The sequence below is a fragment of the Triticum aestivum genome, chromosome 2B (genome assembly GCF_018294505.1).
Source record: "Triticum aestivum cultivar Chinese Spring chromosome 2B, IWGSC CS RefSeq v2.1, whole genome shotgun sequence".
Classification (NCBI taxonomy): domain Eukaryota; kingdom Viridiplantae; phylum Streptophyta; class Magnoliopsida; order Poales; family Poaceae; genus Triticum; species Triticum aestivum.
In genome coordinates, this window is record NC_057798.1 from 572,433,331 (window position 1) to 572,454,589 (window position 21,259).

At 43.1% G+C, this 21,259-nt stretch overlaps 1 protein-coding gene across 1 annotated transcript; it reads right to left on the bottom strand.

Moving 5' to 3' along the window:
- Positions 1 to 5,161: 5,161 nt before the first annotated feature.
- LOC123041684 (cytokinin riboside 5'-monophosphate phosphoribohydrolase LOG1) lies at positions 5,162 to 9,399 on the bottom strand. The gene is made up of 7 exons (XM_044464265.1): positions 9,138 to 9,399; positions 7,990 to 8,087; positions 7,760 to 7,790; positions 7,048 to 7,147; positions 5,885 to 5,955; positions 5,648 to 5,791; positions 5,162 to 5,545 (listed from the first exon to the last, which is right to left on the bottom strand). Exons 1-7 carry the CDS (start codon positions 9,297 to 9,299, stop codon positions 5,411 to 5,413), a joined length of 741 nt encoding a protein of 246 aa, XP_044320200.1. The 5' UTR covers positions 9,300 to 9,399; the 3' UTR covers positions 5,162 to 5,410.
- Positions 9,400 to 21,259: the final 11,860 nt, after the last annotated feature.

Below are 21,259 nucleotides of genomic sequence, written 5' to 3' on the forward strand. Positions count from 1 at the left end.
CTCATTTCATACTAACATATTTCATTCATTTGAAAAAAGATTTCACAATAACATATTTCACTCATTCCAAATAATCACTTTCACAAGTTGACATTTCTGTTTCATATTGTTTTCGTTTTTGGAACATACATTTCATCTTGCACTGGCTTGTTTCGCAAAAAACACATGTCGGGGGGATAGACCCCAGGTAGCCTCGTCCACGCTCGAAGACATTTCATGACATCGGGGCAAGCTGAGCCCCTCAGGCCGACTGGTCTAGCGGCCGGCTTCCAGAGCAGGAGCAGAAAGCTGAGCCCCTCAACCCTTGTACTTACTTTGATCATAGTCATCATGCGGAGACCTCGCAGAGCAGGAGCAGGGGTTTCATCTCTCCGGAGAGCCCTGAATCTGGGTACGTCTCGTGTCCGATCGAGCTCGTGCTCACTCCCGCCTCCAGGACCCGACGATGTTCTTTTGTCCCCATCCATGATAAGCCACCCCTGGCATCTGACGTGAGATTACCACGACAACACATCTAATCAATTTCACATTTTTGAAATAGCATATTTCACTCTTTTACAAATAAACAGTTACACATTTTCAAATAATCATTTTCATGTTTGGGGTAAATAGGTTTCCGGTGAAATAGGTTTGTTTCACATTTTCTAGAGAAATAGTTTTTTTTCACATATGAAATGTGAAATGTCAAAAATTAAATGTGTTCAAATGTTTCCAGGTTTGATCTTGTTCTAAAGGTCTTGCCGCAAATAGTTCAAATATAAAAAAAGAAATGGAATTTTTGTTTAAGAGATTTGAATCATCCAAATTATGGAAAATAAAATAGAAGTGATGGATTTAAGAGAGAGTGTGTGCTTGAGTGAGAAAAGAGAGAAAGATGTGTACCATGATGTGTTCTATTGTCTGACTATGGTAGGACCCGGTAGTGATTTGACTCTGAAATTATTAAAAGGTGAAGTGTGCAATATATACATATACAACAGCCCGCAGTGGGCCCCAGTCGCACAAATCTCAAAGAATATGGATGGTGCCAGATCTACCGTTACATGCCGTCACCGCGTAAAAAGAGTTTGGGGCATCCTCAATTGACTAAGTTTTTTTTTACAGGAACCGGTATGTACCGTGGAGAATCCATCGTTCCTTAAATTCATCAAGATTGGTGCAGCTCGTTAGGTATAAATAAGGGAATCCTTTCCAACAACAATACTCGAGAATACATCCTGCATGTCAGCTTTTTGCCAGAGAAGAGAGAGAGAGAGAGAGTACGTCCTGAGTCATAACCATGGAGAGTGACTGCACATGCATGCATTGTTTCTCCCCACATAATGACATGCATTTTATTTCATCTTCGTTTTTTAAATGATTGATATGTTTTAAGCCAAATGTTCATTTTTGAAACTTCTTATATATTTGAAATCGTGGTGACAAGATCTTCGGATGAAGATCAATTTTGGGTATATTCGGACTACCTTTTCTATTTCATATATTTCAGTAATCATTGAAATCACTTGCACAAAACATAAGATTGTTACGTTATTTCATAAAAGTGTTTTTGGAAGTTTTGCTAATTCACTCATTTGAAAAAACATATTTCACTCACTTTCAAAAGATGGATTTAGGCCTATTCAAAATGATGGGTTTCACTCATTCCAAAATTTATTTCACACATTTCAGGAAACTGATTTCACTGATTTCATCAAACAAATGATTTCACTCATTTGATACAACTGATTTTAGTTGTTTCTATTGAAAGAAAAACATGTTACAATAATTTCCAAAGGCTAATTTAACTCATTACGAATAAAAAAAACTTGTTTCAAGAAGCTGGTATATGTCAAATAAAAATAAACTTAAATCATTTCATAAAACAAACTTCACTCATTTGATTCACTCGTTTCGAATAACTCATTTCAAGTATTTCAAAAACCCGATATCGCTCAATTCAAAAAACAAATCTGCTCGCTTCAGAAAACAGCTTTTGCTCGTTTAAAAAATTAGGTTTCACTCATTTCCAAAATGTTTTCAGTCATTCAAACAATGATTTCAAGAAACTAATTTCAGAAAACATATTACACTCACTCAAATGAAAATGCTGCAATATATTATTTTAGAAATGTAATATTTCAAGAAACTAAGTTTAGAAAACATATTGCACTCACTCAAATGGAATACCATATTTTACTTGTTTCAAAAAAGTGATTTCACTTGTTACCATACTTCACATATTTTCACTCATTTCGGATAACAGATTCCGGTTTAAAATATATAAAATGTTTCAAAAACGAAAACGCAAGTTCAAATATATAAAAATGTTTCAAAAACGGAATTACAGTTTAAAATATATAAACGATTGGAAATGTAAAAGAGAAAAATAAAAGCCATGGATTTGCGGGATGGGAGATTTGGATGATGGATTTGAAAAAGTCGATTTCACACAATGAATCATTCAATTTCATAGATTTGAAATCTCACATCTCATAGTTTTCTGGTACAATGTATTTGAATTAATCAATTTCACACAAACTGGTTTCAACAACTTAAGAAAACTATATTCAGAAAAGTGGTTTCAATTATTTTGAAAATTGAAAATTGAAATGAGTGAAAGTAATATTTTGATATGATTGAAATAGTAAAAATTAAACTAGTTTAAATATATTTAAGATTGGTCTTATGCTAAAGATTTTATGTTCAGGAATTTGAATATATGAAAATAAATAAATTATAGAGCATTACTGTAAAAAATACTGGCCATCCAAATATGTAAACAAAAATAAAATGCATGGATTTGTTTGGAAGAGGGAGAGGGGAGAGACATTGCATGCATACGTACATCCCACTGCAAAAAGTACTGGCGTGGATACTATTCATCTGACATTGATTTGACTATATACAAAACATTAGCTGCCACAAATACACTCTTATACATTGGATGTGGGCCACCATAGCACGAATCACGAGCAAAATGACTGGTCGATGCTTCACCGGTAAAAGAGACTTTGCGCATCCTCAATTGCATATGTAAAAGGTACAGTTAGACGCTGGAATTGATCCATTTGAGCCTTGGCTCTACGCAACTAGCATACCCGCCACACAGAATCCAACTTAACCCATACCATCTGAACATTAGCTCTACACCTCATAGCGCATAACACATGACTACGTACATCCAGGGACGAAGCTAGAAAAAATGGGCACTGGTGTCAACCGATGCCCACGCTAAGCCTCTAGCAGAAATTATAGTGGTGCAACAACATAGATAATGGCCGAGAGTGATATAAAGAGCAACAATATGCGACGAGCTGGTGATATTATTATTACATAAAAAAATCATACCGATTAGCGAGTATTGGCCGAGGGAAGTCATAAAGTATCACTTCTTTACATATTCCGGAAATAATAGGAAAAAAGATGACTTCGAAACATTTCATTTATAACTTTCTAGAAAGGATGAACAAAAGAACATATTATGTTTACAACAATAGTAAGAAACAGATAATGCAGAAAATAAGTACCATTAAGGAAAAAATAAAGTGATACGAGACTCACATTTTATAACTTCCCTTCTCGACCTTTCATCTTCTTCAATAGATCAATCACATCATCATTCGTTATTGTAGAAAATATGTCTTTCTCCACATAGCAAATCAGGCAATCACTCATGAATTCATCACCCATTTTGTTCCGCAAAACACTCTTGACGATATTCATTGCTGAAAAGCATCTCTCCGCTGACGCTGTGGCAACTGGCAACTGGTAAAATTAGCACCAACTTGAGAAGTTGATACACCAAAGGAAAAGCAAGATGCTTTTTAGTTTCCACCAACACTTTAGCAAGATCAGCAATGCCATCCTAATTTGCAAATCTTTGGTCCGCCCGGACATTGTCTATGAAAATCCGAAGTTCATGACCAAGATTCATCAATTGTATTGAATTGAAATCATCAGGATAAAACTCAGCTAGCTTAAATAAACTATCCAAGTTAGTTTTTTGGGTTGAAAGAAGCCATGTGGATAAGCGGTGCAGAATTCACTTCATTGAATCTATCATCGAACTCTCGAAGTTGCCAATCAATAACAGTATTAAGGCACTCTATTTGGTAATGATGAAGATTTGTAATATTGGTTTTTTTTCTTGGCTTACGCGGATCGACATATTCATCATGCATGTTTACCTTAGGAATGTCATGTTCCTCACAGAATGAATACACCTTCTCCAGAAATTACCTTTGCCTGCGATGCTATCTCTAAATAGATAGCAACACAAGCAAAATGCCTTATGCACCTTGTCACTGTACTCTAGCCAATGATAGTCTTTAAACCGTTTTGGATTAAATCTCTCTTCAGCTCCTGCGATGGTTTTCCGAGGATATTTAAAGCCTTCTTGTGGTCTGTAAGGTCCTCTATTTAAATATATTCTTCTAATCTCATCTTGCTTCTTAGGATTCTTTGTGTACCGCCCTATTTTTTTTGATCAGCTGGATCATGAGGAAGTGCATCTAAGTTAATTTCTGCTGGAAGCGGAGGAGTAGTACCAATATTTGATGCAAGATCTTGTCCTCGTCTAACTGGACTTGAAGTCCCTGCCATATTACTATCTGGTGCTGGTCATTTCCCTTTTCAACAAAAAATTATCCATATCCTCCTGGTCCTTGGCAAATCAAAGAAAAGAAACCAAAAAAATTACTTAGCCAATAGCCATCATGAAATCAAAGCACATGTAGAATTGTAGACAGTCTAGAGACCGAGAGAGAAAGAGAGGGGGTGCAGATTACCTGAGATGGAAAGAGCCAACACTTGCAAATTAAAGATTATGCACTGACGGACGGTTGGACGCTGTCAACATTCACCCGATGAAACGGCGGCAAGGTCGACGTCGTTCGTCGCCGATTCGCTGCAGCGGCTGCGGAATTAGGGATCGAGATGAGGAGGCACGTGGGCGTCTATCTGTTCGCGTACATGTACAGGCGTACAACAGTCGGGTAGCGTACATCGATTAATTGATACATAGAGACGTGCCTACGCATTGGGCCTGGCCTTGTGTCATTGTTTGTTGCCGCAGGCTGTTGATTTTTTTAGAACTTAATGGATTGGGCTAAGGCTTTAGGGATTAGCTGCTCTGCTGCTGGGCTGGGGTCAATGGAATTTTTGGGCTGGGGTCAGACGCATTTTTGTTAATATTATTAGCTGTAAAGCCAGAAGGCACTGGTGTCAATTGACACCAGTGGCTACATGGGAGCTCCGTCCCTGCCTACATCAGTGATCAATCGACAGTTCCCAACACTAGACACGTTCTACCAGGGCTACAGGAATTAAAACAAGGCAATGTGGCTACGGGGTGCTCTAGATTTGCAGCTTGCGCATCCGCCGTCAACAGGTTCAGAGCCTCCTCGAAACCTGACCGAACTCACAGCTCTCACAGCATGCTTCCTCGCTGCGCCGGGACGATCACCGTGCCCTCTTTCAGCGCAGGGATCTTGCAGCAGCTCAGCTGCTCCGTCGTCTCCCACTTCGTCCTCGGCACGACCTCCTCGTGCCGAGGAGAGTACTCCTGCCAACAGCAAACAGCAAGGAGATTTGTCCCTTTCAGTTTCAGATGCATGGTGATGATGATGAAAAAAGCTCGAGGCGATGGGTGAGGTAATGAAGGTACCTCCAGCTTGTCGAGCAGTTCCTTGGGCGTGGGAGCGAGAACGATGATGTGGCGGGCAGTGGGCTTGATGAATCCTTCGTCCACGGCATTGTCGATGAAACACAGCAGGGCGTTGTAGTAGCCGTCCACGTTCAGCAGCCCGACCTGCAATACATATGCGTCAGACAGACTGCGGCTTTTTGGTGGATCTGCACGTGTAGGCCAGTAGCTGCGATGCAGAGACGAAGAACAGCTTACCGGCTTGTCGTGGATGCCAAGCTGGGCCCATGTGATTACTTCCAGAAGCTCCTCGAGTGTTCCGTAGCCCCCTGCAGGTTCAGAATTTTACATGTCATTCGAGGTCATTTGGCTTTGTTCAGTAAAAAGGATCTAAAATCTAGATGGTTTTGCTCACATCACATGTCATCTGTTTCTTTACTTTGTTTATACTGCATAAGGTTCATGGCGTTCATGTACGTCTCTAGCTCTTTTATGAAACGCGCAGACGTATTTCATTCATGATGACTGCAATTCCACTCCCGGCCTCACCCAGGCTTCATCGGCCTGGAGCAGGAATTGTTCTCTCATGGGCCTGTTCTCGTGGGTCGCGCAAGACCTAGGGCCGTGCCACCTAACGGTACCCCAAACTAGGCGACAAGAAGAAATCCCCAATCCATGAGTTGTGTGACCCAACAGAAGTGGACTCTCAAAAGTGCAGCCCATGCATCCACCACAAGTGCACTACGGACTTTTTTTTTTGAGCAACTGACATGAGCGCTGCCTTTTCGTTAAGAGGAGGGAAATATGTACTCACTCCGTTTCTTTTTAGTTAGCATATAAGATTTGATCAAAGTCAAATTTTATAAAATTTGACTAGCTTTGTAGGAAAAGATATCAACATCCACACTATGGAATCAATAATATTAGATGCATAATGAAATTAATTTTCATAACATATAACTTTAGTATTGGAGATGTTAATATTTTTTCTATAAAGTTAATTTGACTTTGACCAAATCTTATATGCGGACTAAAAGGAAACGGAGGGAGTACAGAGTGGGTTGTTTATGGGACATGCCGAAGTACCGTAGGAGATCTTCCCACCAGGCATCAATGGAGGTGGAAGAAGCGGCAAGGTTCTGGCTCGAATTAACTCCCTGCCGGGAATGGACCGCCGCGGTGAAAGTGCACTACCGGGCTGGCTAGTGGATCATCTAAAGAAACTAGCAAGTGGATTTATGAGGTCAAAGTCAACCCCAAACTCATGCACGAATCGATCCTATTTCTGCTTTACACACACGCTTTCCACTAAACATGAGATCAGAAAGCGACCATAAAAAGCTAGCATCGCAAAGCTGCATGCATGCCGACTGAAGTTGGTAGAGATTTGCAGGTGTTATTAGGAGGATCGAAGGACTAACCAGGGAGCGCTATAAAGGCATCAGATTGCCTGGCCATCTCAGCCTTCCTTTGGTGCATACCTGCCACCTCCTTCACCTCTCCCACAGTCTCACCTGTTATCTGGAGCACCCACAAGCAACATCATAAACACTAGTACATGCATCAATGCATGTTCTATTAATCTAAGGCAAGGACACTAGTAGGAGTACTGCAGAGGGTCAAGGGCGACCACTTTCTGCAGAGGGTATATTGTAATCAGGGCAATGCATGCAAGGTTCAGGAGAGGTAATCATGGTGCTGTTGTGGGGGACAAAAAGAAAATATGGAGGGCATTTCTTTTGGGTTAAAAAAGTCAGCATCTGCAGCTTAAAGGCCTTAATTAAGAACAAAGGCGGCAACCACTAGATGCGGCAGTCAAGATCAGCGAGATATCAATTCTACAATAAAAGAACACAAGATTTCACTGAACATTGCATGCATGTGATCTTTCTTCAAAAGAGAGCCGATAAGATTGCATCCATCCTTGTTTTCCACTACCAAGAGAGATAAACAAGCATTGTGGAAAAAAATAATAAAAAACATCATGCTTAACTGGGGTCATTACATACAAATTTGATAAATAACATCGTTTCAAAGGGTGGAAAAAATCATGGATGTTGAATTCATGGGAATCATTGCAGGTGATTAAACAATGGCACCAATGTTGGAAGGCGTAGGCGTGGGAATGTTTACCTCTCTAGGCATGAGAGTCTTGGGAATCACCCTGCATAGGGACAGCAAGATGACAACTTATATACTATAGCATCATATATATGTAGCAACTGCAGGAAGCGACCCATACGACTCTGTTTTGATCCTTGCCATCTTGCTAAGTCTCCAACTATTCTTTTCACGCTCCACAGTAGCGGTACTACATAGTTATATGCTGAAGAATGAATCATCATGGCCGTTTGTTTACATACCCGATGACATGCCTGCCTCCGCTGTAGACCGCTTGAGAGACCAGGCCCATGAGCCCCACGCTCCCTCCTCCGTACACCAGATCAATGTTTCTTGCTACCTGATGAAACCAAAGCAGTAAAACAAATTAGGGCCTGTTTGGTTTCAAATAAGTCACCAACTTATAAGTCGAAAATTGAAAAAAATTTGACTTATTTTGCCAAATGACCCGACTTATAAGTCACCCTAACTTATAAGTCATAAGTTGCTCCACCCCAACTTAAGGGGCTGTTTGGTTCTAGACCTAACCATGCCACACTTTGCCATACAATTTTGCCACACTTGCCTAAGGTTAGTTCTTTAAAATGAGAGCCACAAGTTGGCAAGCCTAAGGGAATCTTGCCACACTTTTTGAGTGTATGAGATATGGGACCCTAGTGTGGCTTGCCTAAGGTGTGGCTTGAACCAAACACCCACCTAAGTTGGTTAAACTTGCCTAACGTTAGGTGTGGCAACCTTAGGCAAACTTAGTCTCAAACCAAACAACCTCTAAAACTTATAAGTCACCCTCTTTTGCGTGGGTGCCATCACCTGCATGATGTAGATTGGTGTGAAAAGATGTGTCAGATGACTTATAAGTCAGGTGACAACCAAACATGCGTGACTTATAAGTCACTGGTTTTAAGTCACCTTAATGTCATTGGACGGGCAGAGCCTGAGAGAGCGCCAAAAGTTGGGCAAGTTAATGCACGTATGTATTCACTAACTAGCCGGTATGTCTTGTCCTTGTCAACGAATAAGCTCAGCTATATGAAGCGAACTCATGGAGAAACTATAGAGCCTCACCTTGTAAAAGCAACAACAAGTTCACAACCAACAAGGTCAAGCAAGGTTGTTTATAAACATCATCCAGTTTCACTCTTTGAGCGCCAAGATTCAAGTGACAAGACAAGAAAAAAATGCTTGTAGGAGAGGTTGCCCTCTCATCCTGATAGTCATCTAGCTAGTTTGCTAGCTAATGCCGAAAAAAAACACTTGAGCGGAAACAACCAAGGAAGGAATCTAGCTAGTGTATTGTGACCCAACATCAAATGGAAAACGATCAACTAGAGTTGAGAAATGACATCCGTTGCTAGGAAGAGAGAAGGCGAGTGAGTAAAGAGTAGGGTACCAGCTCCTCGCCAAGCTCGACGGCGGCGTCCTGGTAGCTCGTCTTGTTGCCCTTGCTGCTCCCGCAGAAGACGCATATCCTCCTGAACCGAGATGGTGGCGCCATCACTTGCACTACTGCCTCTGCTCCCTCCTTCATCTCTGTCTCATCTTCTCTATCCATTTGTGTCCCGGGCTCCCGGCCGGCCGGTGGTATCTTTGCTATATATCTCTCCCGACTCGCAACGGTGAAGATGAAATCCCACTACCGCCTACACACTCATTGCGCCTGCTCTTGGCCCTTTATATATGTGTATCTCGCGAGCGAGCTAGGGCCCCTCTCATCTCATTATTTATGCGCGGTAAGTTGGTTCCGATCGAGCAGCTACTGTGATATTCTACCTGAGCTAGCTGAGCGTATATTTCTTCTGTGCTCCGTGAGAGGGAAGCAGCTGGATGGATGTAGCTAGTGTGTAATATGATATGATTGGCTCACAGCTGATTAAGAATTATTACGGTCAGTAGGCCGGTCTCTTCTTTTCCCGATATTCGTCCAAGTATAGTAAGTAACTAGGAGTACTACGACGATCTCTGTTAAATTGGTGGGCTAGGAACTAGTTTAGGTTTTCCTGTGAGAAACCGTGCATGCATGCATGCTTGCAACTGCGATGACCAAAAACATGATGTCGGCCCTTGTGTTAGGGCCTATCAAGGAGATGCCGGACAGACTTCCTTGCAAAGGAAGAGGAGCAGAAAGCATGTTTACAGTGAAGGGAATTTTGACATCCTCAGTGTGTCTAGCGCTAATACTATAGAGAAAAGTATGTTTTTGGTTCCTCAAGTTTCCCGAAAATATAAACTTGGTCACTTAAGATTTTTTGGTACACATTTGGTCCTTGAAGTCTCAAAACCGGGTAAGTTTAGTCCAAACTCAGATTTTTACCACTTTGACCGGGTTTGACTGGATGAATAGTAAATTCTAAAAAAAATCCAAACAATGCTGAATTTTTTTGCGATCCAATATGCTTACATGCGAAGGTGTGTGCCAATTTTCATGATTTTCGTGATCCAATATGCTTACATGCGAAGATGGCAAACAAATTCAGTTTTTTTTTGAATTACTGTTCATTTGGTCAACGCCGGTCTAAAATTGGACGGTGGACGGTCAAACTGGTAAAAATCTGGTTTTGGACTAAACTTACCCCGTTTTTGGACTTGAAGGACCAAATGTGCACAAAAAATATCGAGAGACAAAGTCTTTACTTTTGAGGAACTTGAGGGACCAAATACATAACTACTACTCCCTCCGTCTCAAAATAAGTATCTCAACTTTATACTAACTTTAGTACAAAAATTATACTGAAGTCGAGAAGACGGAGGGAGTACTACTCAGTGTAAGTGGGAGTAAATTGCAGAAAACCACCACTTTGAAGGTTAGATTTGCGAAAAACACTACAATACATTTTTTTTCTTTCATAGGTTTGCAGATAACCTTGCTGGAAAACTCGAGAATCTTGACTGGCTTCTCTTCATAGGTCAGATCACTATCCAACTGAATTGCTTCCAGTGGCACTGTATCTCTTAGAGGAATATCATCCATCTCTGTGTGTCACTTCTTCAACTGGGAAACGTGAAACACATCATGAACTCCTGACAATCCTTCGGGCAATTCCAACTTGTATGCAACTTCTCCCATGCGTTTCAAAACTCTGTAGGGTCCCACAAAACATGGTGCTAGCTTTCCCTTGACTACAAAACATTTAACTCCTCGAAGTGGGGACACACGAAGATATGCTCGATCTCCGACTTCATAGACTATCTCCCTGCATTTTGTATCTGCATAACTCTTTTGCCTGGACTGGGTTACCTTGAGTCTGTGTCGAATCAACTTAACATTCTCCTCAGACTCTTTGATTAAGTCCGGTCTAAACAACTGTCGATCTCCAACTTCATCCCATGATAACGGTGTCCTGCACCTCCTTCCGTACAAAGCTTCGAAAGGGGCCATCTACAAACTGGCTTGATAACTGTTGTTATAAGAGAACTCTGCATAGGGAAAATTGTCATCCCAGCTAGATCCATAATCTAGCGCACAAGCTCTCAACATGTCCTCCAGAATTTGATTGACTCTCTCGGTCTGTCCATCTGTCTGTGGATGAAAGGCTGTACTGAACTCTAGCCTGGTACCCAAAGTTTCATGCAACTGATTCCAAAACTTTGAAGTAAACTGGGTTCCTCTATCTGATACGATCGTCCTCGTAACTCCATGCAGACATACGATCCTGGTCATGTATATCTTCGCCAACTTAGCACTCATATAAGTTGTCTTTACCGGGATGAAATGGGCTACTTTCGTCAAGAGATCAACTACAACCCAGATAGAGTCATAGCCTGAACGAGTTTTGGGTAATCCAGTGATAAAATCCATGCCAAGTTTATCCCACTTCCATTCGGGTATCGACAATGGCTGTAGCAATCCTGCTGGCTTCTGATGCTCTGCCTTGACTCTCTGACATACTTCGCGTACTGCTACATATTCGGCAATATCCTTCTTCATTCCTGTCCACCAGAAACTTTCCTTCAAATCCAGATACATCTTAGTGTTGCCTGGGTGAATCGAGTAAGGTGAATCATGAGCCTCCTAAAGAATCAACCTCCTGATCTCAGGGTCATTGGGCCCATATATACGATCCTTGAACCATAAGGTGTCGTGCTCATCCTCATGAAATCCTTTTGCTTTTCCCTTACCCACCCTTTCCTTTATCTCTGCAATCTCCTTATCCGTCTTCTGGGCTTCTCTGATTTTACCCAACAAAGTGGACTAAATTTCCAATGCTGCAACATAACCTCTCGGAACTATATCCAAGCATAGCTCTCAAAGGTCATCTGCTAACTCCTTGGGCAATCCTCCGGTTATGAGTGTGTTAACATAACTCTTGCGGCTCAACGTGTGTGCTACGAAATTGGCCTTTCCTGGATGATAATGCAATCTCATATCATAATACTTTATGAGCTCCAACCATCTCCTTTGCCTGAGGTTTAACTCCTTCTGCGTGATGATGTACTTCAAACTCTTATGATCCGTGTATACATCACAACGGTTTCCGATGAGAAGTGTCTCCATGTCTTGAGTGCATGTACTACGGCTGCTAACTCCAAATCATGCGTAGCATGATTCAACTCATGAGGTCGAAGCTGTCATGAGGCATATGAAACAACTCTTCCTTCATGCATAAGCACACCTCCAAGTCCTCGACGTGAAGCGTCGCAATACACTTGGAAATCCTTGCGCTGGTCTGGGAGAATCGGCACTGGGGCTGTAACCAAACGTTTCTTCAACTCCTGAAAACTGGCCTCACAATCCCTAGTCCATTTAAATTTGGTGTCCTTCAGTAACTCCGTCATGGGATTTGAAATCTTGGAGAAATTCTCAATAAACCTCCGGTAATAACCTGTGAGTCCAAGAAGACTCCTGATCTCTCCCACTGAGGTGGGTGCCAACCATTTAGTAACAGAAGCAACCTTGGTAGGGTCTACTGCTATTCCTTCTCCGGATATAACATGTCCGAGAAATCTAACTTCCTTTAACCAAAATTCACACTTGCTGAGTTTGGCATACAACTGATGTTCCCTGAGCTTCTCGAGAACCAAACGCAAATGCTCTTTATGCTCCTTTTCATTCTTAGAATAGACCAAAATGTCATCAATGAACACCACGATGAACTTATCCAAAAACTCCATGAACACCATGTTCATCATACTCATTATATAGGCAGGGGCATTAGTCAAACCAAATGACATAACTTTATACTCATATAGCCCATACCTTATGGTAAACGCTGTCTTAGGTATATCCTGCTCTTGAATCTTCAACTAGTGATAACCTGATCGAAGATCGATCTTGGAGAAAACCTTAGATCCTTGCAACTGGTCAAACAAATCGTTGATCATCGACAGAGAGTATTTGTTCTTGATCGCCACCTCATTCAGCGCATGATAATCAACAACCATCCTCCAAGATCCATCCTTCTTCTCCACTAGAGGCACTGGGGTTCCCCAAGGTGATGAACTTGGTCGAATACAACCTTTCTCCAGTAACTCCTTAATCTGCTTCTTAATTTCCTCCAGATCCTTTGCGGGCATTCGATACGGTGTCTTTGATATTGGTTTGGTACCTGGCAATAGCTCAATCCAAACTCAACGTCTCGATCTGGTGGCATGCCTGGTAACTCTTCTGAAAATACGTCGGGATAATCCTTCACCACTGGTACTTCATCCTGTACAACTCCTGATAAGGAATTCACTTGAGTCCTCCTCGGCGCATGCCTGGATACATACTTGATCCTCTTTCCTTCTGGGGTGGTGAGAAGAATTGATTTACTGGCGCAATCGATGTTTCCCTCAAACTTGGATAGCCAATCCATGCCTAGTATCACATCCAATCCTTGTGACTCCAGAACAATCAGGTCGGTGGGGGAAAACATGTCTACCTATGGTTACTGGCAACTGATAGCATCCCCTACTAGCCATATACTCTGCTCCTGGGGAACTTACTAACATAGGTGACTTAAGGGCTATTGTTGGCAATTTATACTTATCCACAAATCCCCTTGATATGAATGAATGTGATGCACCAGTATCGAAAAGAACAAGTGCTGTAAATGCATTAATCAAGAACTTACTGACAACCGCGTCAGGTTGATCCTCCATCTCCTCCACACCGACGTGGTTCACCTGACCTTTGGTGAAGGGGTTGGGATTCTTGGCAGAACCTCCATTGCCATTTCCATTATTGGCTTTAGGACAGTCATTGACATAATTTCCAGTCTTCTGGCACTTGAAACAAGTAATGTGGCTCAGCTCCCTCTTGGATGGTGTTGCGGGGTTGGAACGGTTGTGACTGCTACTTCCTCCATTCCCATTGCCATTCCTGAGGCCATTGTGGTTGTGCGGACTTGCTCCATTGTGCGTGTGTACTCCATGGTTATGAGTATGTCCTCCCGAGTACGGGGTATAGCGGGGCTTCTGCTGAGCTCCAGAATTGTTCCTCCCCTGTCCATACTTGCTCTTGTGATTTTCAATCTGCTGTTGCTTGCCTTCTATCATGAGGGCCCTGTCTACCAATTCCTGGTAGTTTTTGAATGTTGCCACCATCAATTGCATGCTCAGCTCATCATTAAGTCCCTCAAGAAACTTCTCCTGCTTCGCGGCATCTGTGGCCACATCATGTCGGGCATAGCGTGCTAACTTGCTAAACTCATCCACGTACTGTCCCACTGTACGACCTCCTTGGCGCAAGTTGCGAAACTCACACTTCTTCATGCTCATAGCTCCTACTGAAACCTGGGCGGTGCGGAAAGCCTGCTGAAACTGACCCCATGTAACAGTATCAATGTGGTAAGTGGCGGTGAAATTCTTCCACCAAGATGTTGCGGGTCCATCAAGCTGATGTGCGGCAAAGCGCACTCTCTCCGCATCTATGCATCCCGCAGTGGTCGCTCTCTTCCAATCTTATAGATCCAATCATTTGCAACAATTGTCTCGGTGCTACTAGAGAACACCGGCGAATTCAACCTCAGAAAATGGGCTAAGTTGTCAACAGCGTGTGGTGGCGGTGGACTGTTGTTGTTGGTGTTGCCTTGGTTCTGGTTCTGAACTAGCATCTGCATCAGGGCATTCTGCTGCTGGATCAACTGAGTGAGCTCCGGTGGGAATGCAAATCCATTGTCATGTCTCGGAGGCATTTGATGGGTTAGAAGGGGTGAGAAAACAGAATAGAAATAAGGTCTAAGAGATATTCACTACCCATATGCTCATGAGACAAAGACAATTCATTTACTTCATTCAATAGCACACAACGTTCACACAAGCGATCTAAACTATGATTACAACTTGATCGATGCTAACTAGTTGGAGGAATACTACTAGTTACACGGTGGTCATCTAGAAATTTTGATCAGAGGAAGACTCCATGATATTTGCTCCAGCTTCGTCAACGTAGTCGTCATCACTGTTATCATTTGCATCACTATCCATGTCGGTGTTGTCCAACATGAGGTAGTCCTCCGAACGGATCTCCTTTTCTGGTTCTCGCTTGTGACTCTCCACTGGTAGTCCTAGGTTTCTCTTCAGGTCTTCATGCTTCTCCAGTAGTACAACAATTTCTTCCTGATATCCATTGCGTGTGAACTTGAGTTCCTCTTCTAGCTCATTGTTCTTCTTCATCAGCTTCTTAATCTTCTTCATGTTGAAGCATAGTTGATTCTCTTATCAGAAAATATGGTCACCCATCTCCTGAATGTAAGCTGCAATTGATCCATCCTTCCTGGTACGAATCATCTCCCATTCTTCGTCTCGGCGGCCACATATTTGGTAGATAGTGTTTTCCAGCTCCTTGTGGTACACCTCACATATGCGTCCAAAAGTGATATGGGCTGCCATGCTCTTTCCTAAACTCCAGCTTGGTGCATCCAGGTAGAAATCAATAGGCTCCGTCGTTGGCGCGAATGTCCTCCCAGGTACCCAAACTTTGATCTTCCAACGCTCCTCTTCCGGTACAGTTGCAGAGAAAGTCCCCGTGAAGACTGGTAGTCTGATGTTCAGGTACTTAGGGACTTCCTTCAAGTGTCATCCGAAAGGGGTGTCATCATCCAGCTGACTGAACTTGTTCCTGGGGTCCACCATCTATAGAGCAGAAATAGAGGAGAATTAGAAATGAGGAAATAAGAGAAATCCCGTGGCTTATTCTAGTGGTCGCGTCCTACAGTCAGCGTGTGCTCTGATACCATCTTGTAGCGACCACCATCCAAATGGACCGAAGTCTCTATGCATCAGTGTCATCCCTGGATCAGTAATGCTGACACGCACAGTACTCGCGGAATTATAACAGAGTTCAATCACACACTTATTACATCGAGTCCTCATAAAGAGTATGATTACACAAAAATATCATGGCTGAAGGCCATCTAAATTAAATAATTGCAAAAGCTTCGAAGGTAAATAGGTCCATCAACTCCAACGGCATGGCTGAGCAATAATAAAGCATAATGTATATTCCCGGGGTGATCAAAAGGTATTAGGTTCCTACCTCAATTACTACGACCAAACCACATGTTCCCAACCCTACTCATGCAAATATTTGAGGAGCAGTATTAATGCATAGTAAAAACTGGGTATAGAAGAGTATGATCAAAGTATAACTTGCCTTGCTGACGATCTGCAAACTCTACAGATTCGTAGTAACAAGCTTCGCACTCCGAATGATCTAGTGTAGACAAACAGTAGCATACATAAGCAATCACTTAAACGAAACAACGAGAAAACGAGAAAAGACCCAAATCAAACACGAAACAAGCAAACGACTAAACTAAAAATAAAACAAAGCCTAACAACATTATTTTCATGTGTATTACATCTTAATAAAAAGAAACAACTCAAACGGAGAAACGAAACTCAAGATACGAACAAAACAAGATCGTTTACTAATCTGAACTAAAGTCATATTTTACACTGTCAAAATCATGTTCAAGTTGGTTAACTGGAAAGAACAGATTGTTACAAAGATTTAGGCGTTGGTTTCATCTAATTTGGGCAAACCAGCAAAAAGTTACGCTAGTTTTAAGATCAGGGGCTAAATCACGAGAAAACTATTCGCGGATAGGTCCCTGGCCGAAAATAAAACTAAAAAGAAAAATCTACCGCACGAACGTTCGTTAACAGAACTAATCTAACGAAAACCGTCCGTTAAAACAAACGAACGAGTGAACATTTACAAAATCAAATAAAACAAAAACTAAACCGATCTAAACCCTAAAACAAAAAAAAACCGTAAAAAACCGGGAAGGTCGGCGGTTATACCGCTTAACTGGGGTTGATCGGTCGACGGCAGATCCGATCGGTGGCGGCAGCGTGAACGGCGGCTCCGGTCGGCGGCGCGGGCGTCAGCGAGGTGGGGCGGCGGCGTCGCGGCCGGTGGCGTGCGGCGATGACGGCGCAGGGCTCTGCGGCGGCGACTGGAGGCGATGCGGCGTGGCGGCGGCGGCTGCTGCGGCTGCGTCGACGGGGTGCCTTGCGGAGAGGAGGGGGTGCCGACGAGGTACTTAAAGGCCTCGAGGGGGGGTTCTGCTCTTACTTGGCCTCCAAGTTGGCCGGCGACGGCGACTCGGACTCCTAGGAGTCCGGCGCGATGACGGCGTGGCGCGCGGGGAAGGCGGCGGCCTGACGGGCCAGCTGGGCTTCGGCCCAGTTCGCCGCACTGTTTTTAAATAAATCTCGCCGCAGAGAAAAATCCTAAATAAATATAAAAAACTTCTAAAAATTCCAGAAACAATTTTCACCGTCCAAACCTAATATTTAGGACAAGATGAACATTTTTCTGGACTAAAATGCAATTTTTTTCTAATTCAAATAAAATAGCAAATATATAAAAGACAAATAAAATAATAATTTGATTTTAAAATTCGTTCTCCAATATTTCTCTTAGGATGAAGAAGTCATATTATCTTTTCTCATTTATTTTTATTATTAGAAATAATTGGAGAGAAAATTATTAAAATCAAATTAAACTTCGTTCCTAATTTGAAAAACTTCAAAGATGAAATTTGTGAAACCTCCAACTCTCTCCTTGGGTCCTTGATTTGCTTAAGATTTCTAGGATCACAACCAAAATGCAAAATAAAATATGATATGCATATGATGATCTATGTATAACATCGAAATTGAAAATTGGGATGTTACATCCTCGAACCCTAGTTCCACCTCTATAAATTCCCAAATATGCCCCAAACATTAGAAGCATCCACCAAAATACTTTTCCACCACTGCAAGCCTCTGTCCCCATGAGATCCCATCTTGGGGCCTTTTCTGGCAATCTGTCGGAGGGGATTTGATCATGGAGGGCCTCTACATCAACATTGTTACCCTTCCGATGAAGCGTGAGTAGTTTACCACAGACCTACGGGTCCATATAGCTAGTAGCTAGATGGCTTCTTCTCTCTCTTTGATCTTCAATACAATGTTCTCCTTGATGTTCTTGGAGATCTATTCAATGTAATACTCTTTTGCGTTGCGTTTGTTGAGATCCGATGAATTGTGGATTTATGATTAGATTATTTATGGATATTATTTGAGTCTTCTTTGAACTCTTTTATGCATGATTAAGATATCTTTGTATTTCTCTTTGGTTTGTCCAACTAGATTGGTTTTTCTTGCAATGGGAGAGGTGCTTAGTTTTGGGTTTAATCTTGCGGTGTCCTCACCCGGTGATAGAATGGGCAGCGAGGCACGTATTGTATTGTTGCCATCAAGGATAAAAAGGTGGGGTTTATATCGCATTGCTTGAGTTTATCCCTCTACATCATGTCATCTTACTTAAGGTGTTACTCCGTTCTTATGAACTTAATACTCTAGGTGCATGTTGGATAGCAGTCGATGTGTGGAGTAATGTTAGTAGATGCAGAATCGTTTCGGTCTACTTGTTGTTGGGGAACGCGGTAATTTCAAAAATTTCCTACAATCATGCAAGATCTATCTAGGTGATCCATAGAAACGAGAGGGGAGACTGTGTCCACGTACCCACGTAGACCGAAAGCGGAAGCGTTTCAATAACGCGGCTGATGTAGTCGAACTTCTTGATGATCCAACCGATCAAGTACGGAACGTACGGCACCTCCACCTTCAGCACACGTTCAACTCGATGACATCCCTCGTGCTCTTGATCCAGTTGAGGACGAGGGTGAGTTCCATCAGCACGATGGTGTGGCGACGATGATGATCATGTGACCGGCGCAGGGCTTCGCCTAAGCACTACGATGATATGACCGAGGTGTGTAACTATGGAGGGGGGCACCACACACGGCTAAGACAAATCTTGGAGTGCCTTTGGGGTGCCCCCTACCCATGTATATAAAGGAGGGAGGAAGAGGAGGCCTGCCTAGAGGGGGCGCACCAAAGGGGGAGTCCTACTTGGACTCCCGGTCCAAGTAGGATTCGGCCCCCCTTTCCTATTCCAACTAGGAGAAGTAAGGGAAGGAGGAAGAGGGGAGAAGGAAGGAGGGGGGCGCCGCCCCCTCCTAGTCCAATTCAGACCAGCCCATGGGGGGGCGCGCGACCACCCCTTGAGGCACTTCTCTCCTTTCCCGTATGGCCCATTAATTCCCCCGGCGAATTCCCGTAATTGTCGGGTACTCCAAAAAATACCCGAATCACTCGGAACCTTTTCGATGTCCGAATATAGCCTTCCAATATATCGATATTTACCTATCGACCATTTCGAGACTCCTCGTCATGTCCGTGGTCTCATCTGGGACTCCGAACAATCTTCGGTCATCAAATCACATAAACTCATAATACAAATCATCATCGAACGTTAAGCGTGCGGACCTTATGGGTTCGAGAACTATGTAGACATGACCAGGACATATCTACGGTCAATAACCAATAGCGTAACCTGGATGCTCATATTGGCTCCCACATATTCTATGAAGATTTTTATCGGTCAACCCACATAACAACATACGTTGTTCCCTTTGTCATCGGTATGTTACTTGCCCGAGATTCGATCGTCGGTATTGAGGGATTCCTGGATTAGGGGTCCTCGGAGAGCCGGACTATGTACTTATGCCGGACTGTTGGACTATGAAAATACAAGATTGAAGACTTCGTCCCGTGTCCGAGTGGGACTCTCCTTTGCGTGGAAGGCAAGCTTGGCAATTCGGATATGTAGATTTCCTTCTCTGTAGCCAACTCTGTGTAACCCTAGCCCCCTTCGGTGTCTATATAACAAGGGGGGTTTAGTTCGTAGGACAACAACAATCAAAATCATAGGCTAGCTTATAGGGTTTAGCCTCTACGATCTCATGGTAGATCAATTCTTGTAATACTCATATCATGAAGATCAATCAAGCAGGAAGTAGGGTATTACCTCCATAGAGAGGGCCCGAACCTGGGTAAACATTGTGTCCCTGCCTCTTGTTACCATTAGCCTTAGACGCACAGTTCGGGACCCCCTACCCGAGATCTGCCGGTTTTGACACCGACATTTGTGCTTTCATTGAGAGTTCCACTGTGTCGTCATGGTAAGGCTTGATGGCTCCTTCAATCATCCACAACGATGTGATCCAGGGTGAGGTTTTCCTCCCAGGACAGATCTTCGTATTCGACGGATTCGCACTACGGGCCAACTCCCTTGGCCATCTGGAGCAGATCGATAGCTATGTCCCTAGCCATCAGGTCAGGTTTGGAAGCCTGAACTACACTGCCGACATCCGCGGAGACTTGATCTTCGACGGATTCGAGCCCATGACAGGTGCGCCATATAGTCACGATGAGCATGACTTAGATTTTCCATCGGTCTGTGTTTAGGAGATCACACCTGCAGCTGCCCCGGCTCTAAATCCGGAGCAGATCGTGCCATTCGAGGATGGGTGGATGGACCCTGCAACGGAAGCCGCACACTCAGTGGTGATAAAAGCCAAACACAGACTTCGCCTCCAATGAGGTCTGCGTCATCGGTCCCTCGGACTCGTCTCCGGCCATAGGCTCCTAACCGCGCACATCCGTGCCCATCAAATTTTACTGGGCACCGATAATGGAGTTTAGCTCCGCGGATATCCTTCAGCACTCACCCTTGGGCGACGTGCTAAGCTCATTAAAATCTCTCTCCCTATCAGGATACTCTCGGCCGAACTATGTCCGGCTTGAATGGGAAGCAGACGACGAAGAAATTCGTTACCCACCCACCACCCACTTAATAGCCACTCTTGACGAATTAACCGACATGCTTGATTTCGAATCCGAAGACATCGACGGTATGGACGACGATGTCGGGGAAGAACAGGAACCACCGCCCACAGGGCGCTGGACAGCCACCTCACCATATATATATATATATATATATATATATATATATATATATATATATATATATATATATATATATATATATATATATATATATATATATATGGTTGACACACCCATAGAGAGCAATGGCGACGAGGCAACGGAGGATAATCCCCTTGAGAAGCAATCTAAGCGCCGGCATCAGCGGCGCCGCTCTAAGCCCCGCCATAGCAAAAATAGCGATAACGGCTGAGGGAGTCCTGGATTAGGGGGTATCCGGACAGCCGAACTATATACTTTGGC